General features: G+C 37.0%; 2 protein-coding genes across 3 annotated transcripts; one reads left to right on the top strand and one right to left on the bottom strand.

Moving 5' to 3' along the window:
* Window positions 1-49: 49 nt before the first annotated feature.
* On the top strand, window positions 50-15,341 carry LOC114521948. The gene is made up of 11 exons (XM_028542523.1): window positions 50-65; window positions 9,224-9,338; window positions 10,001-10,099; window positions 10,549-10,836; window positions 11,083-11,330; window positions 11,490-11,767; window positions 11,910-12,160; window positions 12,371-12,715; window positions 12,902-14,116; window positions 14,209-14,681; window positions 14,977-15,341. The coding sequence occupies exons 1-11, from the start codon at window positions 63-65 to the stop codon at window positions 15,145-15,147; spliced, it is 3,486 nt and encodes a 1,161-aa protein (XP_028398324.1). The 5' UTR covers window positions 50-62; the 3' UTR covers window positions 15,148-15,341.
* LOC114521837 (TBC1 domain family member 25-like) lies at window positions 1,776-6,070 on the bottom strand. 2 transcript variants are annotated; one of them, XM_028542388.1, is made up of 5 exons: window positions 5,950-6,070; window positions 5,649-5,752; window positions 4,813-4,955; window positions 3,039-4,560; window positions 1,776-1,852 (listed from the first exon to the last, which is right to left on the bottom strand). In XM_028542388.1, exons 1-4 carry the CDS (start codon window positions 5,992-5,994, stop codon window positions 3,095-3,097), a joined length of 1,758 nt encoding a protein of 585 aa, XP_028398189.1. In that variant the 5' UTR covers window positions 5,995-6,070; the 3' UTR covers window positions 1,776-1,852; window positions 3,039-3,094. The 2 variants fall into 2 exon arrangements, with proteins under 2 accessions (XP_028398189.1, XP_028398190.1); XM_028542389.1 differs by having other exon boundaries at window positions 4,813-4,885; window positions 5,950-6,035.
* Window positions 15,342-17,263: the final 1,922 nt, after the last annotated feature.

Below are 17,263 nucleotides of genomic sequence, written 5' to 3'. Positions count from 1 at the left end.
CTTCAAGTTAAATATATGATAATGTATTTTTGGATTTTGGTTACAGTTGGTCGACTAGATGTATGGTACGTATATATATAGTATGCTACATTTTTAATTATTTGGATTTTTTCAATTTCGTTTCCTGACCTGGCATTTCTTTCATTAGCATAATCTCGTACAATTTCCTCTTATTGAAAACATCTTTATCACGTCTTGTGTCCATTTTTTCTCTCTGATCATTTTCGCCTGCTTCTGCGAGTAAAAATTTTTAAAGAAAACTGAAAATCCCAGAACCGCTAAAAAGTTGAAATATAGGCTGCGAGGTTGTGTCAAACCTATTTCGAATTACCTGTAATTTGTTTTACGAGATCTTCCAGCTTCCATTTGAATGCGCCATTTTGTTTGTTTTTGTCGTCGAACAGACCTGCTCTCTCGCTTTCCTTGTCTAGGAGACCTTTTTTCTCGTTTTTGTCTGGCATTTTTTACCAACGTCTTGAAAAAGGCAGCGTATCTAAAAAAAATCTTTGTAGACTTGCTTTGCATTCTAAATTTTCTAATTTTAAAACACCTATAGCAGCATTTTGTCCACTCCCATTACTTCATTAAATGAGAATAAAACATATCATATTGCAAAGGATTATAATTTATAGTTCCAAAACACTGGGTCTCTATATCGCTGATCTAATTTGTATCTATATGTACGTGTTATATATGACAGATATATACAGTGCATGGACAAGTCAAAATGGGTCAGTGGGAAATGACCTATACCTACAGACTAGTTCTACATTGTGAGGCTATAGTAAAATAGGCAGTTGTTATTTTAGGCAGTTGTCATACCACATTTGATGCTAAGTTGTTTGAAGACGCTGCCACGCTGCTCCCTGGTTATACAGTAATATTACGACTATAGTTGTATAGCTATATAGCTTAGATGTCAGAATTCATAGGTGCATGACAAATATAAATCTTACTTTTAAATTCTAGCTCTATCCTTCTTCTCTACCCTTCTAATACCTTTTCCATTGGAGTCTTACGTATAAACATTCATATTAGAGTATACACGTACAATACTCTTTTTATTATTGCAAGATTTCATTTAAACGCATTGTCATGAATTCCTATAAATATTTCAAGACATGACGGACCACACCATATGGCGACGACTTCAAACGTTATTCACTAATGAATAACTTCAATACGCTTTTTCAGTTTAGTTAAGTAAGCTTAGGCTTTAGCTTATTGGAGGGTAGACCTTTAAATTTTCATTTCCCGTAGGCTGCAAAACACAGACTCACGTCACAAGTTTGTAATATATTTAACAGTTATTAATTGCTGTGGCCTGTGGGCAACATAAGCCAACATTATTTAAAGAGTAATGAAGTTTTCTATAGGCCTAGCTCGCGTATAAAGCAGGTGTTTACATTTTGTGAAGAAATTTCGCTTTACATACAAAAATTTCATCAAAAAATTGACAAAGAGAAAACGAATGCGGACAGGGTCATCCACGGGAGTTTTTAGTCTATACTGTCTATACCTTCTGTTAATTTAGGACAATACCTGTAGTTTCCTCCGGCCCCTGCAGCACTGATATGATTCACAGTGGTCCCATGCAAGAATAGGGATTCATTCCGGGCACTTTATTCACACCATCCATGCAGTAGTGATCATAATAATCAGTTGAACATAGCGTATACGTTTATCACGTCAATACGCCGTTGAAAACATGTCAGCATCGCATAGCAGAAAATGTATTCCCAAACATAAATTGACGATTTGTCGATAAGATTTTTAACACATTTATTTTACACATTTATTTTATAAGAATACAAACAGTTGATGTTCCGTCTGGCAAAATAATTTCTCTATACAGGGTGTATAAAAAAAAATGTCCCAAATGTAAAATTTCCGTTTTTCAAGATATTTTGCAGAATTTGGCAATTTTTTGTGTTCCTAGAGATAGTTAAGACTTATCTGGTATACCTAGGCCAAGTTTGGTTTTTCATTAACAAAATTATGTTACCGGGGGGGTGGTTCCTTTCCACTGATATTGAGAGGGCTTGCGCGCGAAAATGTGAAGCTGAAATTGAGATATTATTTAGCTGTCTAAAAGTAGGAAAGCTTTTTAATAAACTGTCAAAGTTTCAGGAAAAATAATGCAAACTGGGAGCAACGCGCGACTCCTAAAAGTGACAAATATTTCATTGCGCGCAGTGGATTAAATGCAAGGTTGATTTTAGCGTGACCGATTTCATGCAAGGCTGTGCAAATGAATAAATTAAAGCGAGAAACTCAACAAGAAGACGAAGCGATTTAATAACAAGATCTTTTTTCTTGATATTAATCCTCAACATTTCTACCATTTCTTTCTAAGCAAACTGCGGCTCGTCTGAGCATGGTAAACACTGAACGGCGAACGACATTTGTCTGTCCTGCCTCAAATTATCCATTTCGTTCGAAATTCTTTCTTGCAAATCGCCTACGCTACCACCGGCAAATCTAGGCGAATGGACAGACAAATGGTTCGCTGTTCAGTGTTTAGTATGCTCAGACAAGCCGCAGTTTGCTCAGAATGAAATGGTGGACATGCTGAGGATTAACATCCCGAATAAATCCCTTTGTTTTTGTATTCAGTTTCTCAATTTAATTTATTCATTTGCCCACCTTGTATGAGATCGGTCACGCTAAAATCAACGATGCATTTAATCCACTGAGCGCAATGAAATATTTGTCACCTTTAGGGGTCACGCGTTGCTCCCTGTATGCATTATTTTTCCTGAAACTTTGACAGTTTATTAAAAAGCTTTCCTACTTTTAGACAGCTAAATAATATCTCAATTTCAGCTTCACAATTTTGCGCGCAAGCCCTCTCAATATCAGTGGAAAGGAACCACGCCCCCGGTAACATAATTTTGTTACTGAAAGACCAAACTTAGCCTAGGTATACCAGATAAGTCTTAACTATCTCTAGGAACACAAAAATTTGCCAAATTCTGCAAAATATCCTGAAAAACGGAATTTTTACATTTGGGACATTTTTTTTGATACACCCTGTATATTACATCCTAACTAATTCCGTCTCTAACTCGACCTTGTTTCAAGATACGCCGTGTTAACACTGGATTTCAGGACTAGCATTTGAAACAATTTCACATGAATTATCATCAAACCAGGACTCCTTCTTTTTTTCGTTTTCTTTTGGTTTTTGCAATGAAACGAACTCATTGTTATCTACAAGTTCACAATGTCTCAGATACTGCGAAAACAATTGTCTGGCTTGGGTTAGAACTTTTTCCGCGTCATGTTTGCGAACTTTTTTGTCAAAAGAAGACGCCAAAGAGTTGTAGTCCTGCTCGTTGAAAACTCGTTCCCGATGAAGAATGAGAATAGCAAGACATAAAAACAACGAGAAAGGATTTCCATCTCCTAAATGATATGGATCGGGTAGGGAGACTAGTGCTAGTTTCCCACCAAAATCATCAAGATTTAAGGCTGCATATTCATCTTCGTCAGCAAAATCCTGATCATTATTTGCGCTTACAAGCGACTGATAGGAGTATGGTAAGGAACTGTATCCTTCTGACCGCAATACTGCACTGGAGTTAAGACTGCACTGAAGTTTATTGGCTGTATTGAAGGTAGCACTGCTTGGAGACTGCGGGGTGTCTTTGGGGGGAGGTGGAAGCAGTGAACTCCAAATTACCTCCATGATTTGCAGAGAATCATCGAATTGGAACTCTCGCTTTAAATCTAAGACTAACCATCGATAACAAAAGAACATATCATCTGCTTCGACTTTCATAAGATATTTGTATAATTCCGGGTCGAATTTTTGTACAAGCAAAGTTAGGTGATCAAACTTCAAAGACATGGCTTTTCCATCTGGAAGGAAATGTTTCCTACAGCGAGACATGAGGGCAGTAAAACATGTAAACGTGATAGCCTCGTCGTCCATGACAACCAAAAGTGGAGCGGCAAGGTCGCTCATGCCTTGCGCGTATGATACATCCGGGTTCAAGACAGCATAGGTTACCAGGATGTTAAATAATGACGTCAGATGATGATGATCATCTGGGACGTCGAAATAGGGATAAGTTCGATCTGTCCGCCTGACATCTTTCCATACCATGTCTCGTAGTGATTCAGTCTTTGATAACTGATCTTCTCTTCGCCATGAAGCTTGTATCTGCCAATAAACTTTACATTTCATAGCCAAATACTTCTCTCTTTCAATTTCAGTTAAATCCGGAGGAAAAACGTTTAAAAGATGTTTCCAAACACATCGCCTCAAGGAGGGTTCGACACCCCAGTTAAAGACAATTACCCATAATTCATGTACGTTTTTTAAGTGGCCTTCGTCATCCATGTGTGCCAGCCAATCAGATTCACCTAAGGGAGTCTTGCGGCTCATGTCTATAAATGCACTGGTTATTTGGTAGAAAGTGTTTTCCACTCGTTTTCGAAAAGCTGAGGCAATTGGTAAGGTTAGTCTGTTACCAAATGATCTGATATCCTTAATCATAGGAATGTTATACCCATCTAGTACTATCCAATCTTCACTGTCATTCGGTTCATCAGCTGTAAAAAATGGTAAAAATCATTTCAAACTGAGGGGTGAACAGTCAGTAAAGTGACCTACTCTCAATCTCTCATCATGAAATTAAAATACCATAGAAATAATAGACAATTATTTCTATGATCCAACTCCAGTTTGTATGCTTAGGGCCAGGTTGTATAAAAAGGCAGATAACTGAAATTGAATGTGTTATCTCTAATTTTCTTGGTTATTTACACCCCTTACTATGCCTCACAGAAAAAAACAGATCTTACTTTCACCAGTCACAAGAACTCGCAGCTCCAAGTATGGAGAATCCGCAGCTGCCCTCACTGCATCTTGAAGATCCTTGTCAGATGAAATAGCAAAATTTAGAGTAGTATTTTCACAAGAAAGTCTATGTGAAATTTCCAAACTCCTGCAAGCAAAAATAATTCTTTAATTTTAGGAGTTACTCTCCTTCCTGTAATGAAGGATAATCATCAGGGATGAAATAAAAAATCAGTGGTAGACTTGTAACAGTGGGGGTAGGGTGTATCGATTTTTAATAATCATTTTTGGCTTTTTATAATTTACAACTGGTAAATGACAAAACAAGGTCTAAAAAATAACATTTTGCGGATCCAAGATATTAAATCACGAGAATGAGTTGTAGTGCAACTTGTATTTCAGACTTGGTTTTGTCATTTATTTTCTAAAACTGCCAGCTTGTACTGAACTTCAGGAACATGTGAATTGGGCAAAAGCAAAAGTTGCCAAAATCAACATATGTGGAAAATACACTAGGGCAAAATGAGCACTGATTGTCAGTGTTTTATAAACGTGCTGTATATAAATTTACAAACATGCTATATATAAATTTCAGCTCAATTGCTGGGTATAACATTGTTGGGGGGTGTACCCCATAATATACAGGAAGCATAACATGGCCAACCTAGGCCTAGCTATTTCAGTTGATGTAAAGTTGTGTGTGTGTAGTTGTCAGATCAGTCGCAGTCTCGATCAGTTACATAAATAATCCGTTCCCAAATCTCAAAATACATATCAATAACACAATGATAATATCTAATAGATTTTTAATGAATTTTGCAATCGTGGCTTAGTTAAATACCTCTTTATATAAAATGCCCTTTGTATCCATTTATACAAATCAGCGAATGTCGTAATATTGGGGTCGATGACAAATCGACGAATGTCGTTATGATTTTTTTCCAACTAAAAACAAAATAAATATGTTATAATCAATTCCTATTTTTGGTGACAATATAAATTAGCTTAAATGGAATAATATTCTAGTTAAGCAAAACAATATGTAGCTTCGCGGAGCCGTCCACGTAGTCTATACAAATTACAAACAGGTACAATTTTAACAAAAAACTACATATCAAAAAGTCTAACTTCAATTTACTTACAGATACTTTAACTCGTACAACATCAACGTCACTTAAAGAAGTCATTTCCAAATATTTGTGTGAAAACTCCTCATTGAGAATTTATTCCTGCGAATGTTTTATTGTTGTTCAAATGCTTGCTAATTTGATTCCGTGTGCGTGGCGCGCAACCTCCACGCGTGGGCAAGGCCATAAAGTCAACAGCCAAGTCCAAAAGTTCATGTCTTCAAGATCACGTCGTCTAAGACGGGAAACTCGTGACTCGTCTAATGTGAATTCGGTCACAACGTCACACACGGATTTCTCGTCCGAATTTACCCGTCTAACTTTCCCGTCCAAACAGACGGGTAAGTTGGACGGGAATCCCGTCTGGACGAGAATCCCGTCTGGACGAGAATCGTTTCTGAAACATCAACACGGTCAAGGACGGAACAGAACAAGGCTAAGCCTAAGATACTGAAAGCAAACAAAATTTTTATCGTAATAATTACGATACCCTTTTTAGCATTACCCGACTCATCACACATATAATCCTATCCCTCACCACACATCTATTCCTATTCATATTTAGACAAGTTTTTACCATCAACTTTTTCGTCTAAGATCAGTTTCCCGTCTCTATTAATGCAGGCCTACCTAAGCGTCGAAGTTAACCACGGTTTCAACACTGATAATTGAAATATCACACAACTGAACCTACAACCACAAACTTTACGAATAATTCCCAATTTTGGAAAGTATAACTGGATTATTTATGATAATTTAAGATTATAAGAATTATGATAATTCAAAAATTATAAGAACCCAAACAGCCTATATGTCATTAGGCGATTTCAAATTCGTTCAAATATGTTTTATCTAGCGTTAAACTGGAAACAGATGCATCAGAGTCAGGGGCCACTATTCCATAAACCGTATTTGCTCTATCCATACGATATCAAGCAATCTGTTTGCATACGATTGAAGACATGCCGAGAGGGCTCGCCTCTTCTCATGCGGCGTTATGAACGACGTGTTAAAAACAATAGATAATGATAAAAAAGAAATTGGATGCTATGGCTATGCTCTCTTTTCTTTTTCGCTTAGCACAAGAGACTGCAAGTAAATGTAATGCCTTACTTTAGTTACCTATGATGACCTTTCTGTTAGTTTTTGATCTTTTTTTTACCATTTGGCATCTGCCAAACTGAAAAGGATAAGACTACAGATACGATCATCAATAATTTGTTAAACATTATTAACTAAAGCCACCTTGTAATACACACGCAAACGCCAGCTTTACGACTATTGCGATGTGCGGAGATGCACGAAAGACAGTAATTTATTCCCGTTTTTGCTAAAGTTTGAATTATTTAGAATTGAAAGAGGCAATGTCAACGTCTACATGCCCTGACCTTGGTTCATTTAAATATTTGCTTTGTTTAGGAGTCGAACGGCAATGTTTTGCCATCTGTGCACTTCAGTTTAAAATATTAATGCCCTAAGTTTAAAAATGACAATGTTTTATATTCTCACTTTACTGTACTGAACGGCATTGCTATTAGTATTGGCATTGTCGGTATAAACTGACTCAGTATAATGAAACGTTCTTAAATGCGATTTTGGTCTTGTTGTCTACAAAAAAGATTTTATTTTCGCTGAATTTAGCTGACCGCATAACGTCTATATCAAGATTAGTAAGTATACAAAAGTAAATAAATAAAAAGCTGCATGAGAATGATAAGTTATATTTTAACTGAATTGAATCTAAAACGTAACTTAATTAAGCTTGTGCAAATTAAATTTATTATTTTTGTGCCAACGGCAACGCAACGGTTATGATTCGTTATGAACGGAGCTAACTAAACTTGGTTAGTTAATAAGAGACTACGTTTAAAAACACGTTTACCATTTGCCAAAAAAGGTATAGTTTGCGCTTTTCACTTGGCAGAATTTTTCGATTGCACGGAAATTTTTGCTTTATGATTTTCGTTTCAATCGAGACCAGTCAGTGGATTCCTCATATAATTCTACAGTTCTCATATAATTGCGAAGAAGTTCAATCGAAAAATTCTGCTTAGTGCATGAAAAACCGCCCTAAAGTCAATTTTGGCCCATGAAGACAGGAAAGTCCAATAGCCTATAACTATATCCTTACTTGACTAAACGGAGGTTCATAGCATGCATGGGCTGTGAATTTGTATAAACCAGAATTCGAAGAATGAAACAGGAACAAAGAAGCTCTTTGTTGTAAATTCGTGCTCTATATACTATAGTCAGAGCGGCTTTTCACTAGGGTGGGTGCACTAACTGCGCAACTTCGTTCTCAGGGCATAATTGACTGCAGTGCCGGATGCAATAACATTGTTATTCAGAATTTAAAATTTTATTGCGGGAATTATTTTGTCTGATGCTACGCTAACTTGCACGCGCGTTACTTTAAAATTAATCACCTATTAAAATCCCGGGTTCGGTTGTATAAAACTCTTAAACTACATAGTTAAAACTAGTCTTTTATACAAGTGGCCCCTGTTATCACGGAGCTGTTTTAAAATGTATTTACATTTACACCAACCGAACAGCATCAGTGGCAACAAGTATTCAAATAAACCATCAACTCGTCAATCAAGAAGAAAATGCCATTCAAATGTTTTTTTGCATGCGTCTGTCTGTCCGAGCATGCAAGCTGAAAAGGTCTATATTCTCATATCACGACGGTTACATGAGAATAGACCTTTTCAGCTTGCATGCAAATTAACCCCCATTTCAGATGTTGTGACCATGAAATAGCCAATAAAACTTTACCATGTGATTTGAAATGGGTTAATTTTCATACAAGCTGAAAAGGTCTATTGACTATTGACTATGGGCATGGCAAATGTTAAGTCAGAAAACGATCTGGCTTTGACAATTAAAGTGTGATATATTTCCTTTAACTTTGTTCCTGAAGAGTGAAGTTATTTGCATGGGCTGGGGGTAGCGTAGTTACACTTGTTTTTATAGCTTTTTACACGCTCCTCCTATGAATCAACATATTATCCTAGTGTTGAGTGTGGATGTTGTGTCTTTACCTTTTCCTTGATAATCATCAGCCCTAAATGTTTCGCTTTTTATCAGATTGCATTAATTATTTATCCATTTTGTATGAATAAAATGTAAATTGGTTTATTCAAGTAGCTGAGCCATTTTGTCGCTATTTTTTTAACGCCCGTTTTACATACGTCAGTCAGTGTTTGAAAAGAAAATAAGATTATATAACCCTCTTCCATCTCTAAATGTTGTTTTTTTAAAATAATGTCATCGATTAATTTTAAAGAAACGCAGAGAAATGGCCGAAACCAACGAAAAGTCAAATTTGTTGGATGAAAAGACAAAGAATGTTGCTGCAAAAGACGTAGAAAAACTGGATAATCTTCCAAATGACACGACTGGTATTGCAATTGATAGTATATAATTGATCAGTAATCAGTATGACAAGACGCAAAGTGTTTCAGCATATAGTTTGTCTGGTGAACACGACACTTTGTATGCATAAACGTTTTTTGGCTTGTCTTATTGAACACTTTATAATATAAACCCTTTAAAACGCATTTGTTATTCCATTCAAGTCAACCGAATCATCAATTATGCAAGAACAAGACTGGTTTGTTGGAGAATCAAGTTTGCGCGACGAAAAGGCTTATATACCCCATAAAATTCTATGAAACTTTGAAAAGCGCTATATATAGTAACAAAATTTCTCATCAACCAACTTAAAATATTATTTTAACATTCAATTTCAAGTTGTTACAAGCTATTTTAATCTGTTGGGACAAAAACACCCCCCTGATCTGGAAAAACATTCGGTTTTTTGTTTGCCTTCTATTATAAACACCCAAACAATCTTTGTATGTCAATAAAAGATCGATCCTGATTCTACTTTGTGAAGTTAAGAACGATTTCAAATTTATTTAGGATTTTCATGATCACCCTGTATTACTTTTTACTAACTTTATTCCGCAATCAAAGTTACTTGGCCAAGAGTTGCCAAGAGTTGCGTAACCAACAACAACAAGACCAACAATCAGGATTGCTTATTGCTTATTCCGTGTAGACATGGATGAACAAGATAAGAAAGAAAACACGAGAAGAAATAGAGCTGGCGGGGAAAAGAGAAAATTGTACGAGGTTATGTTATTAGAGGAAATCCCAGGTATAGCTTGCAATGCACCCAAAAGTGCCCTACTTTGTTGGTATTTTATCCTGTTCAATGCCAGATAATATACTCCTCAGTGGACGATCTAGAGTACTGATCAGTTAATCCGATTTTTGTGTGGTTTGCCCTATGAGACAATGAAAGATTATTTGAATTTGATTATTAAATGCGTGGAAAAAAGTAAAATTTAACATTAAATTTGGAAAGTCGTTATTTCTTTTTGTAAGAGAGAGTGAGATACTGAGACTTGATCAATGGCTCGATTTTGCTAGCCCGCTTGATGTTTTCATATGAGCCTGTTAAGGGCGAGATCTCGCTTCGTTCAATTTTACAAATATAGTGAAATAATATATGAGGCGAAATCCCGGCACTGCCCGCTAAACCGGGCTGGCCCGTCTCATATGAACAGGCCCTTAGTCGATCATAGGTACACTTTCTGATTCTAGAGACCAAGCGACCTAACGAACCAACGCACGCCGTACTGGAAGGTGAACTTGGAGAATGGGAGGTCGATGGTCAAAGCAACCAAAATGTAAGAAATCATGCTCTTATTCATTATATTGCTGATCTCGCCAACTCCAATAATCCAGATGATGTATTTGATTATGATTTCGTGGAATCTTTGCTGCTGAATGGCGCCGACATCAACTGCATGGATCCAACTAGGCAAACGATCTTCCACGAGGTGTCAAGATCCTGGAATACGGATGTGGCGAAGTTTCTTGTGGATCAAGGTAAATTTCATCGCTAAATTTTAAAGTATAAATTGTAAACGTTGTTCGTTATTGTTCATACAGTCATATTTTTATTGCTATAAATTAGTCCTATTATTATTTTCCTCAGGTCATTTCAAATTTTGTACAAAAAAATTAAAATGATTTATTTTTATCTTTCGAATTGCTTTTGTTTATGTATTAACATACTGTATAATGTATGACATTACTAGTGTTTTCTTAATTAAATTTTTCTTCTTTACAAAGGTGCCAATGTAAATCACCAAGACATGTATGGTCGTTCACCACTCCACGTTGCTGCAGCTGTTGACTACGCCAGCATGGTGGAATTTATCCTCCAACATGGCGGAGATGTTAATATCAAAACGAAAGGAGAAGAACAAACTGCAATATATTACGCAGCGAAAAATGACGCCATCAAATCCCTGCAGATGTTGCTAGGATACGGGGGCAATATCGATGCTCGTGATTACAGGAATCGTACACCCCTACAAGTATGAAATATAATTTTTAGACGTGGAAAGGAGAGAAAAATTGTATATTCTATAAATTACTTCTCCATCCTGTATCAGTCTGGTTGGCGAAGAAGCTCATTTTGTTGAATTATTTACAGTAGGACATATTTAACCTTCATTTACGATTTATCTCTTTAGGTTGCGGCAGAAATGAACCGTTTCAAAGCCGCCAAACTTCTTGTGAGTGAAGGAGCTCCTGCCGGTGTCTATGACCACATGGGAAATTCTGCGTTATCACTGCTCATTGAAAAGATCCCTGAAGTGGCACTCATAGCACTGGATCAATTTCACACAGTAGATTACATCAACAGAAGGGAGTTTTACTTTCTCAATTACCTGGAAGGAGCAAAATTACAGGACGGATTACAAGAAACTCCAGCACGCTCCCCTTTAGAGATTGCCGTTCAAAATGAAAGGTATATTTTATATGTTTTAATCTGAAAAACAAATAAACAAGCGAAGCTTTTTAACTTGGGCACATTCCGGTCCAAGTTAAAAACTGTTAAAATCTGTTAGGAGGTATGATAAAACGTCTAAAACGTCTGATTAATACTTAAGGTTTGACGTCATTATGCATCCAGTTATGAGGAGACTTATAGCGGTCAAATGGAAGATTTATGGAAAGACGGGAGCATTTTTGGATCTTGGTCTGAATCTGATCTATACAATACTCTGGACTGTTGAGGGTGTAACGATGCCAAGGAATGGACACGAATTATATTTGCCAGTCAGAAAAAATGCTTGGAGATACGCTGTTGATAGTTTGATCCTCCTGTTCACATTAATGGAGATTAAACGACAGATCAAACGTAAGTAGGGAACATTATTTCCTAGCCAACTTGACAAAATATTTTTCAAAAAAGAATGAACTGATAGAAATTTTCCAGAACGCTTATTCATACCAATGAATGTAATGTAACTATTACCATAATTTATTTTACCATAGCCCAATATCATCACTGTTTTCTAATTACCAACACAACTATATAAATCAACATTGCTCTCATACCACTTTTTAGGGACAATCAACGCTAGACGAGAACTGGTAAAATGGCGTGAATGGCGCGCTGAACAACTACAAAAAGACAAACAATTTTGTCATCCAAGATGGCCACAAGAAAGCAAGCATCTCGACTCAGAAATTGCAGCAGTGAAAGGCCTTAGTCTTGTTTCGTCGTCTGATAAGTGGGTTTACTTTGACTGGATTTGTTTGTTTCTTATCCTGGCGACCATTACTACCAATATTCTGTTCTTTGAGGAAGATTCTCAAATTTGGAAAAACATTAACAACCACACAACCGTTGCGATGTTGTTAATTCTTTGGCTCAGAATGTTTAAATACGCAAGACCTTTTGAAAACGCAGGTAATATCATATCCTTTACGCAAGTGTGTTTATCACTTTGACATGCATGGTGCTTTCAATTCTGGAGAAGGTGCTTTCAGGATCACATGGATGATACCAAACATCCACAATCATCAGTTTAAACTAATTATATGTATAGATTTATGATGTCTAATGTAATCTTGTTTTCGTTTGACTGTGCTGTAGGTCCGTTCGTCGTAATCTTCAGTAATGTTGTTGGAGACATTTTGAAGTGGGCCGTCCTGAACATGATAATAATCATTCCTTTTGCTTGTGCATTTTGGATCGAGTTTGGATTCAATTCCAGCAACCCTGCTGAAGGATACACTGATGTCTCATCGTTACTATACAACATCTTCCAAATGATGATCATCGGAGATTACGGCTGGGAAAAACTCAAAGCCGCCAATCAAGGAATGGCGCGGATTTTGTGCATGTGTTTTATTTTGGTTGCAGGAATCATCACACTGAACCTGCTCATTGCTTTAGTATCGAACACGTTCGAACGCCACTACGAAAATGCTGTTGCGAATGCAGTTATGCAGCGCGCAAGTACGATTTTGCTCCTCCAGTCACGGATGGGGTACAAAAAACGGAAACAATATTACGAGTTTATTAAAGCCAACGCAAGTCCGCAAATAATTCAGCAGAAATTCGGACGGCTCATGGCGTCGAATCCCGAAGACAGGGCGAATATTGAACGAGTGTATGACGACGTACGCCAGATTAAAAGTGTCCTAGATGAACGGTTTGGGAGACGTTATGGAAAGGGAAATAAATCCGATTTGGAAATTGTTCGTGAAGATTTGGGGAAAATCAAGAAGTCAGGAAAAGAGTTAACGAGAGCAATAAAGAATATTAAATTGATATTGTATGGTATTGGAGGGCAACCTGTGTCACCAGGGCTTCCAGGAGATCGAAAGGATCTGTGCAGAATGAGCAGTGCAGAGACCTGCAGAATCAGGCGAGATGACAATGATAGCGATGAAGGTACTTTGAGAAAGATGAAGAAAAACATCGGTGGCAATAACACTAACAACAACAATTACAACAACCGCAACAACACGAACAAGAATAATGACAGCTACAATAACAACGATAACAACAATAACACTTACAATCCAAACAAAAAATCTCAACAATACCCAAGTGAGAGCAACGTTGAAAACATGTCCCACCCAAGAAAAAAAAGAAGTCGAAATCGTTCGCGAAGATCAAAAATGCCTGAGCCAACTTCATCTGCTGATTCTGACGATGATAGCATAAGTTGCCAACCTGGAACACCGTTTCCATTCACATCGCGTGATTTTAAGGAAGACGCTCATCGGCGCAGAATGGAGAAAAGTCAATTTAAAGGAAACAGCAGACTCAAACGAATTGGTGAAGAAAATTGGAATAGAGGTAAATATTGCACATCTTAAAATTTCCTATACGTGAATTAATGCCGATTACCAATTTAAGTGAACAAACATGTCCGATTGAATAAATTTCAGGTGATTATAATCAATGGCTGCCTTATGACCACTTTGGAGAACAAGATATTCAACACTTTTCACCAAGATCAGAAAGGAGATATGTGGATCCGCATTATGGAGGACATGAGTCTCCAATACCTATGCATCCTAGTATAAACGTTGTTTATCCCAGGCATCGAAGAGAAAGCTCCATTCCTTATTACCCCGAAGTGTCCTCGCAAACGAGAAGCCTACCACCAACATTCAGCCCACAACATGGAAGATCTTTAGTTAGCCTCCACCAACGAAGGTTAGGAGCTCAGATGGGTCCCTACCCACAAGAATATTTGATGCAGTCAGATGATTTTGGTAGCTCGAGTGTATACAGAAGGCCGTCTAGGGACGTTTTGATTCGATCTGCTACACAACGAAATGACCCAGGTTCCCAATATTCAGACTCCGATTACAAATCAACAGAGCAAAGACAACGTGGCGGAATCACAAAGTCTGAGGTATCAATTATGCTCAAAACTGATAAATCCTTCTGCTTGAGTAAAAAAAATTAGAAATAACTCGATAAGGTGACGAAGTATACTTGCATGTAGGGCCTTGCTTGGGGGGTTAAAACTGGCAAGAAGTGCAGCGAAGTGTTTTTGAAAACGTTTTAAAGTTCTAAGCCTCTAGTTCTTTGGAAACAGCCCATTTTGAGTATGACTATCCCTTCTTTTTTCGGATATAATCACGCAGTACCACGCCCCTGGACGTGATCGATTAACTGATCAATCTAAATGATTGATCATATTTCAGGTTCCGCGTCAGGCAGGTGCCGGAGGTCAGGTCTCAAAAAACCAGGGTGAAGAAGAAATATTGCAAAAAAGACAACGTGAGAATTCTGTCTCCAATGTTAAAAAATATAGCGAAGAGGAGGTAAAAAGTGAAGAATCTGTGAAAGGGACGAAAAACGAAAGTAATTGCTAAAGCTGAAGCATGAAAAAGAATCGCAAAAAAACATGCATGCACGATAATACAAAGGCACTATAATTACAGACATTAAAATATTTCAAGTTGTAGTATCTAGCACAATAAACGCGTTGAGTAGTAAAAAGAGGGGAACCCACGTTGAAATTATTCATATAGAAATATGTATGATAAAAAGAGTAGCTTTATGTAGTCACAGCAAAAACTTCCTGTAATGAATAGTTGATGATTATTAATTAAAACACTGGATTAACTTGAACACCAATTAATCTAAAATTGATCAAACTAAAGTGCCCAAGCTGCTTGAACTTTGAAACATTATAGAAATTAACATGCATTGCATGCTCACACTTATAATAATTCCAAATTATACTATTTGTTGCCGAATTTCTGGTAAAATTTTCTGAATCGCAGCAATAAGTTTTTTTCTCTCACTTATACCAGTCATTTTACATTTATCGCCTCGCAATGTCTCGTTGTTCAAACAAATTCTAGCCTTTAAGCCCCCTACATTTCTGCCAAATTTCCTAGCCCATAAAATGTCTTTTTCACCTCCAGCAGTTTGTTCAACATTTTGGGATTTATTCTCGTACGAGTTCAGTTCGTCCTCGATTACATCAATTTTTGTACAGGCGTTTTGATATCTGGAGTTTGTGAGGTAGCTTGACTTCGGATCAACACGTGAAAATGCGAGACAGTCAAACCAACTGTTTATGTATTTCATCTGCACTTCTTGAAGATCTGAGTCTTGTTTTAGTTGTTCTGCCATGCCCATGTTTTAAAACTTCAGCCGTACATTACAGCAGCGATGTTCTGGTGTAGATGTTTTCACATAGAAATGGATTAATCTCATTTGCTCATGGATTTGAATTTATGATTTACGCATTTTTCTTGCTTGCCTCTGTTGCGTTAATTAATCACAATTTAATCACGTGCGTCACAATGCAATGGTCAATGACGTGAAGATCAATGGCAGAAGCATGATGAAATCATAATGTATTGCTGGCTTTTAGTTTAGGCATTAATGACTGAAAAAAGCATTCGCTCTGCCCACAATTCTTGGTACAAGATTGTTGGTGGAAGGACAAAAATCAACCTCGTACCCAGGGTTTGAAAATTACCCTGGGTACGAGGTTGGGACAAAAAATAGGTTTTCTTATGCCTGTCATTGGAACAATCCAATTCGTTATTAAGTCGTATCAGTTCTATCAGCAATATTATGTTATGGTAAAATGTAAACCCTCGATTCTTTTCCCAAAAGTACATGGCGTTCAAACGAGAACGTGGTTTGCTATGTTATATGCTACCCACATAACATTAATGAATAATGACTGACCAATTTGTGCTCCATATTTGAAGCTATCTGTTATTATTACGTATCTCAGTGGGAAGATCTCGAGGCATTACTGGTTGAGAATTGAGACCATTTTATTTTCTTCTGATTATATGGTCGACAGGGCTCTCAGAACGTCATGCAGAATATTCCTTAAACTCAGCTGTAAAAATTCCTTAAATGAGAAAACATTTCCTCAAAATCTGAAAATCGCGTGAAAATAGTTTTTAGCATTGCAATTTGCAAAATGGCGGTTCTGAATCAGGCAACGAAACAGAGGCAAAGTTTAAGTCCTTCAAAAAAGGCGAAAATCGTAAAGAAAAAGTAAAACAGTGTGACAAAACACTGTAATAAGTAACGTTATTTTTGAGAATTGTTTGTTTTGGGGATGTTTTTAATCTAAAAATTAAAAAATTACGGTTTTCAAACTTCCTTAAAAATTCTTTAAAACTTCCATTTCCTTAAAAGTCTCCTTAAAAGAGCCTAGTTTTCTTCAGTTTAAGGAAATTTCCTTAAAAATGAGAGCCCTGATGGTCGAAGACCATACTAACGATCAATACTCAGCCTCGTACCCAGGCGCTTTAATAGAATAATAGTAAAATATATAATGTTGCATTCAGTTATAGTATAGAGGTCAGTTGAATAAAGGCGAGCGCGCGGGGGTGCTTCCCAAACCACCCCAAGCACCCCCGCGCGCTCGGCTTTATTCAACTGACCTCTATACTATAACTGAATGCAACATTATATATTTTACTATTATTCTATTAAAGCGCCTGGGTACGA

Source organism: Dendronephthya gigantea, unplaced genomic scaffold, assembly GCF_004324835.1.
Source record: "Dendronephthya gigantea isolate DGI-Jeju-01 unplaced genomic scaffold, DenGig_1.0 000021F, whole genome shotgun sequence".
NCBI classification, from domain to species: domain Eukaryota; kingdom Metazoa; phylum Cnidaria; class Anthozoa; order Malacalcyonacea; family Nephtheidae; genus Dendronephthya; species Dendronephthya gigantea.
Note: the sequence above shows the minus strand (reverse complement) of the source record. Positions and strands in the feature narration are given on the sequence as shown.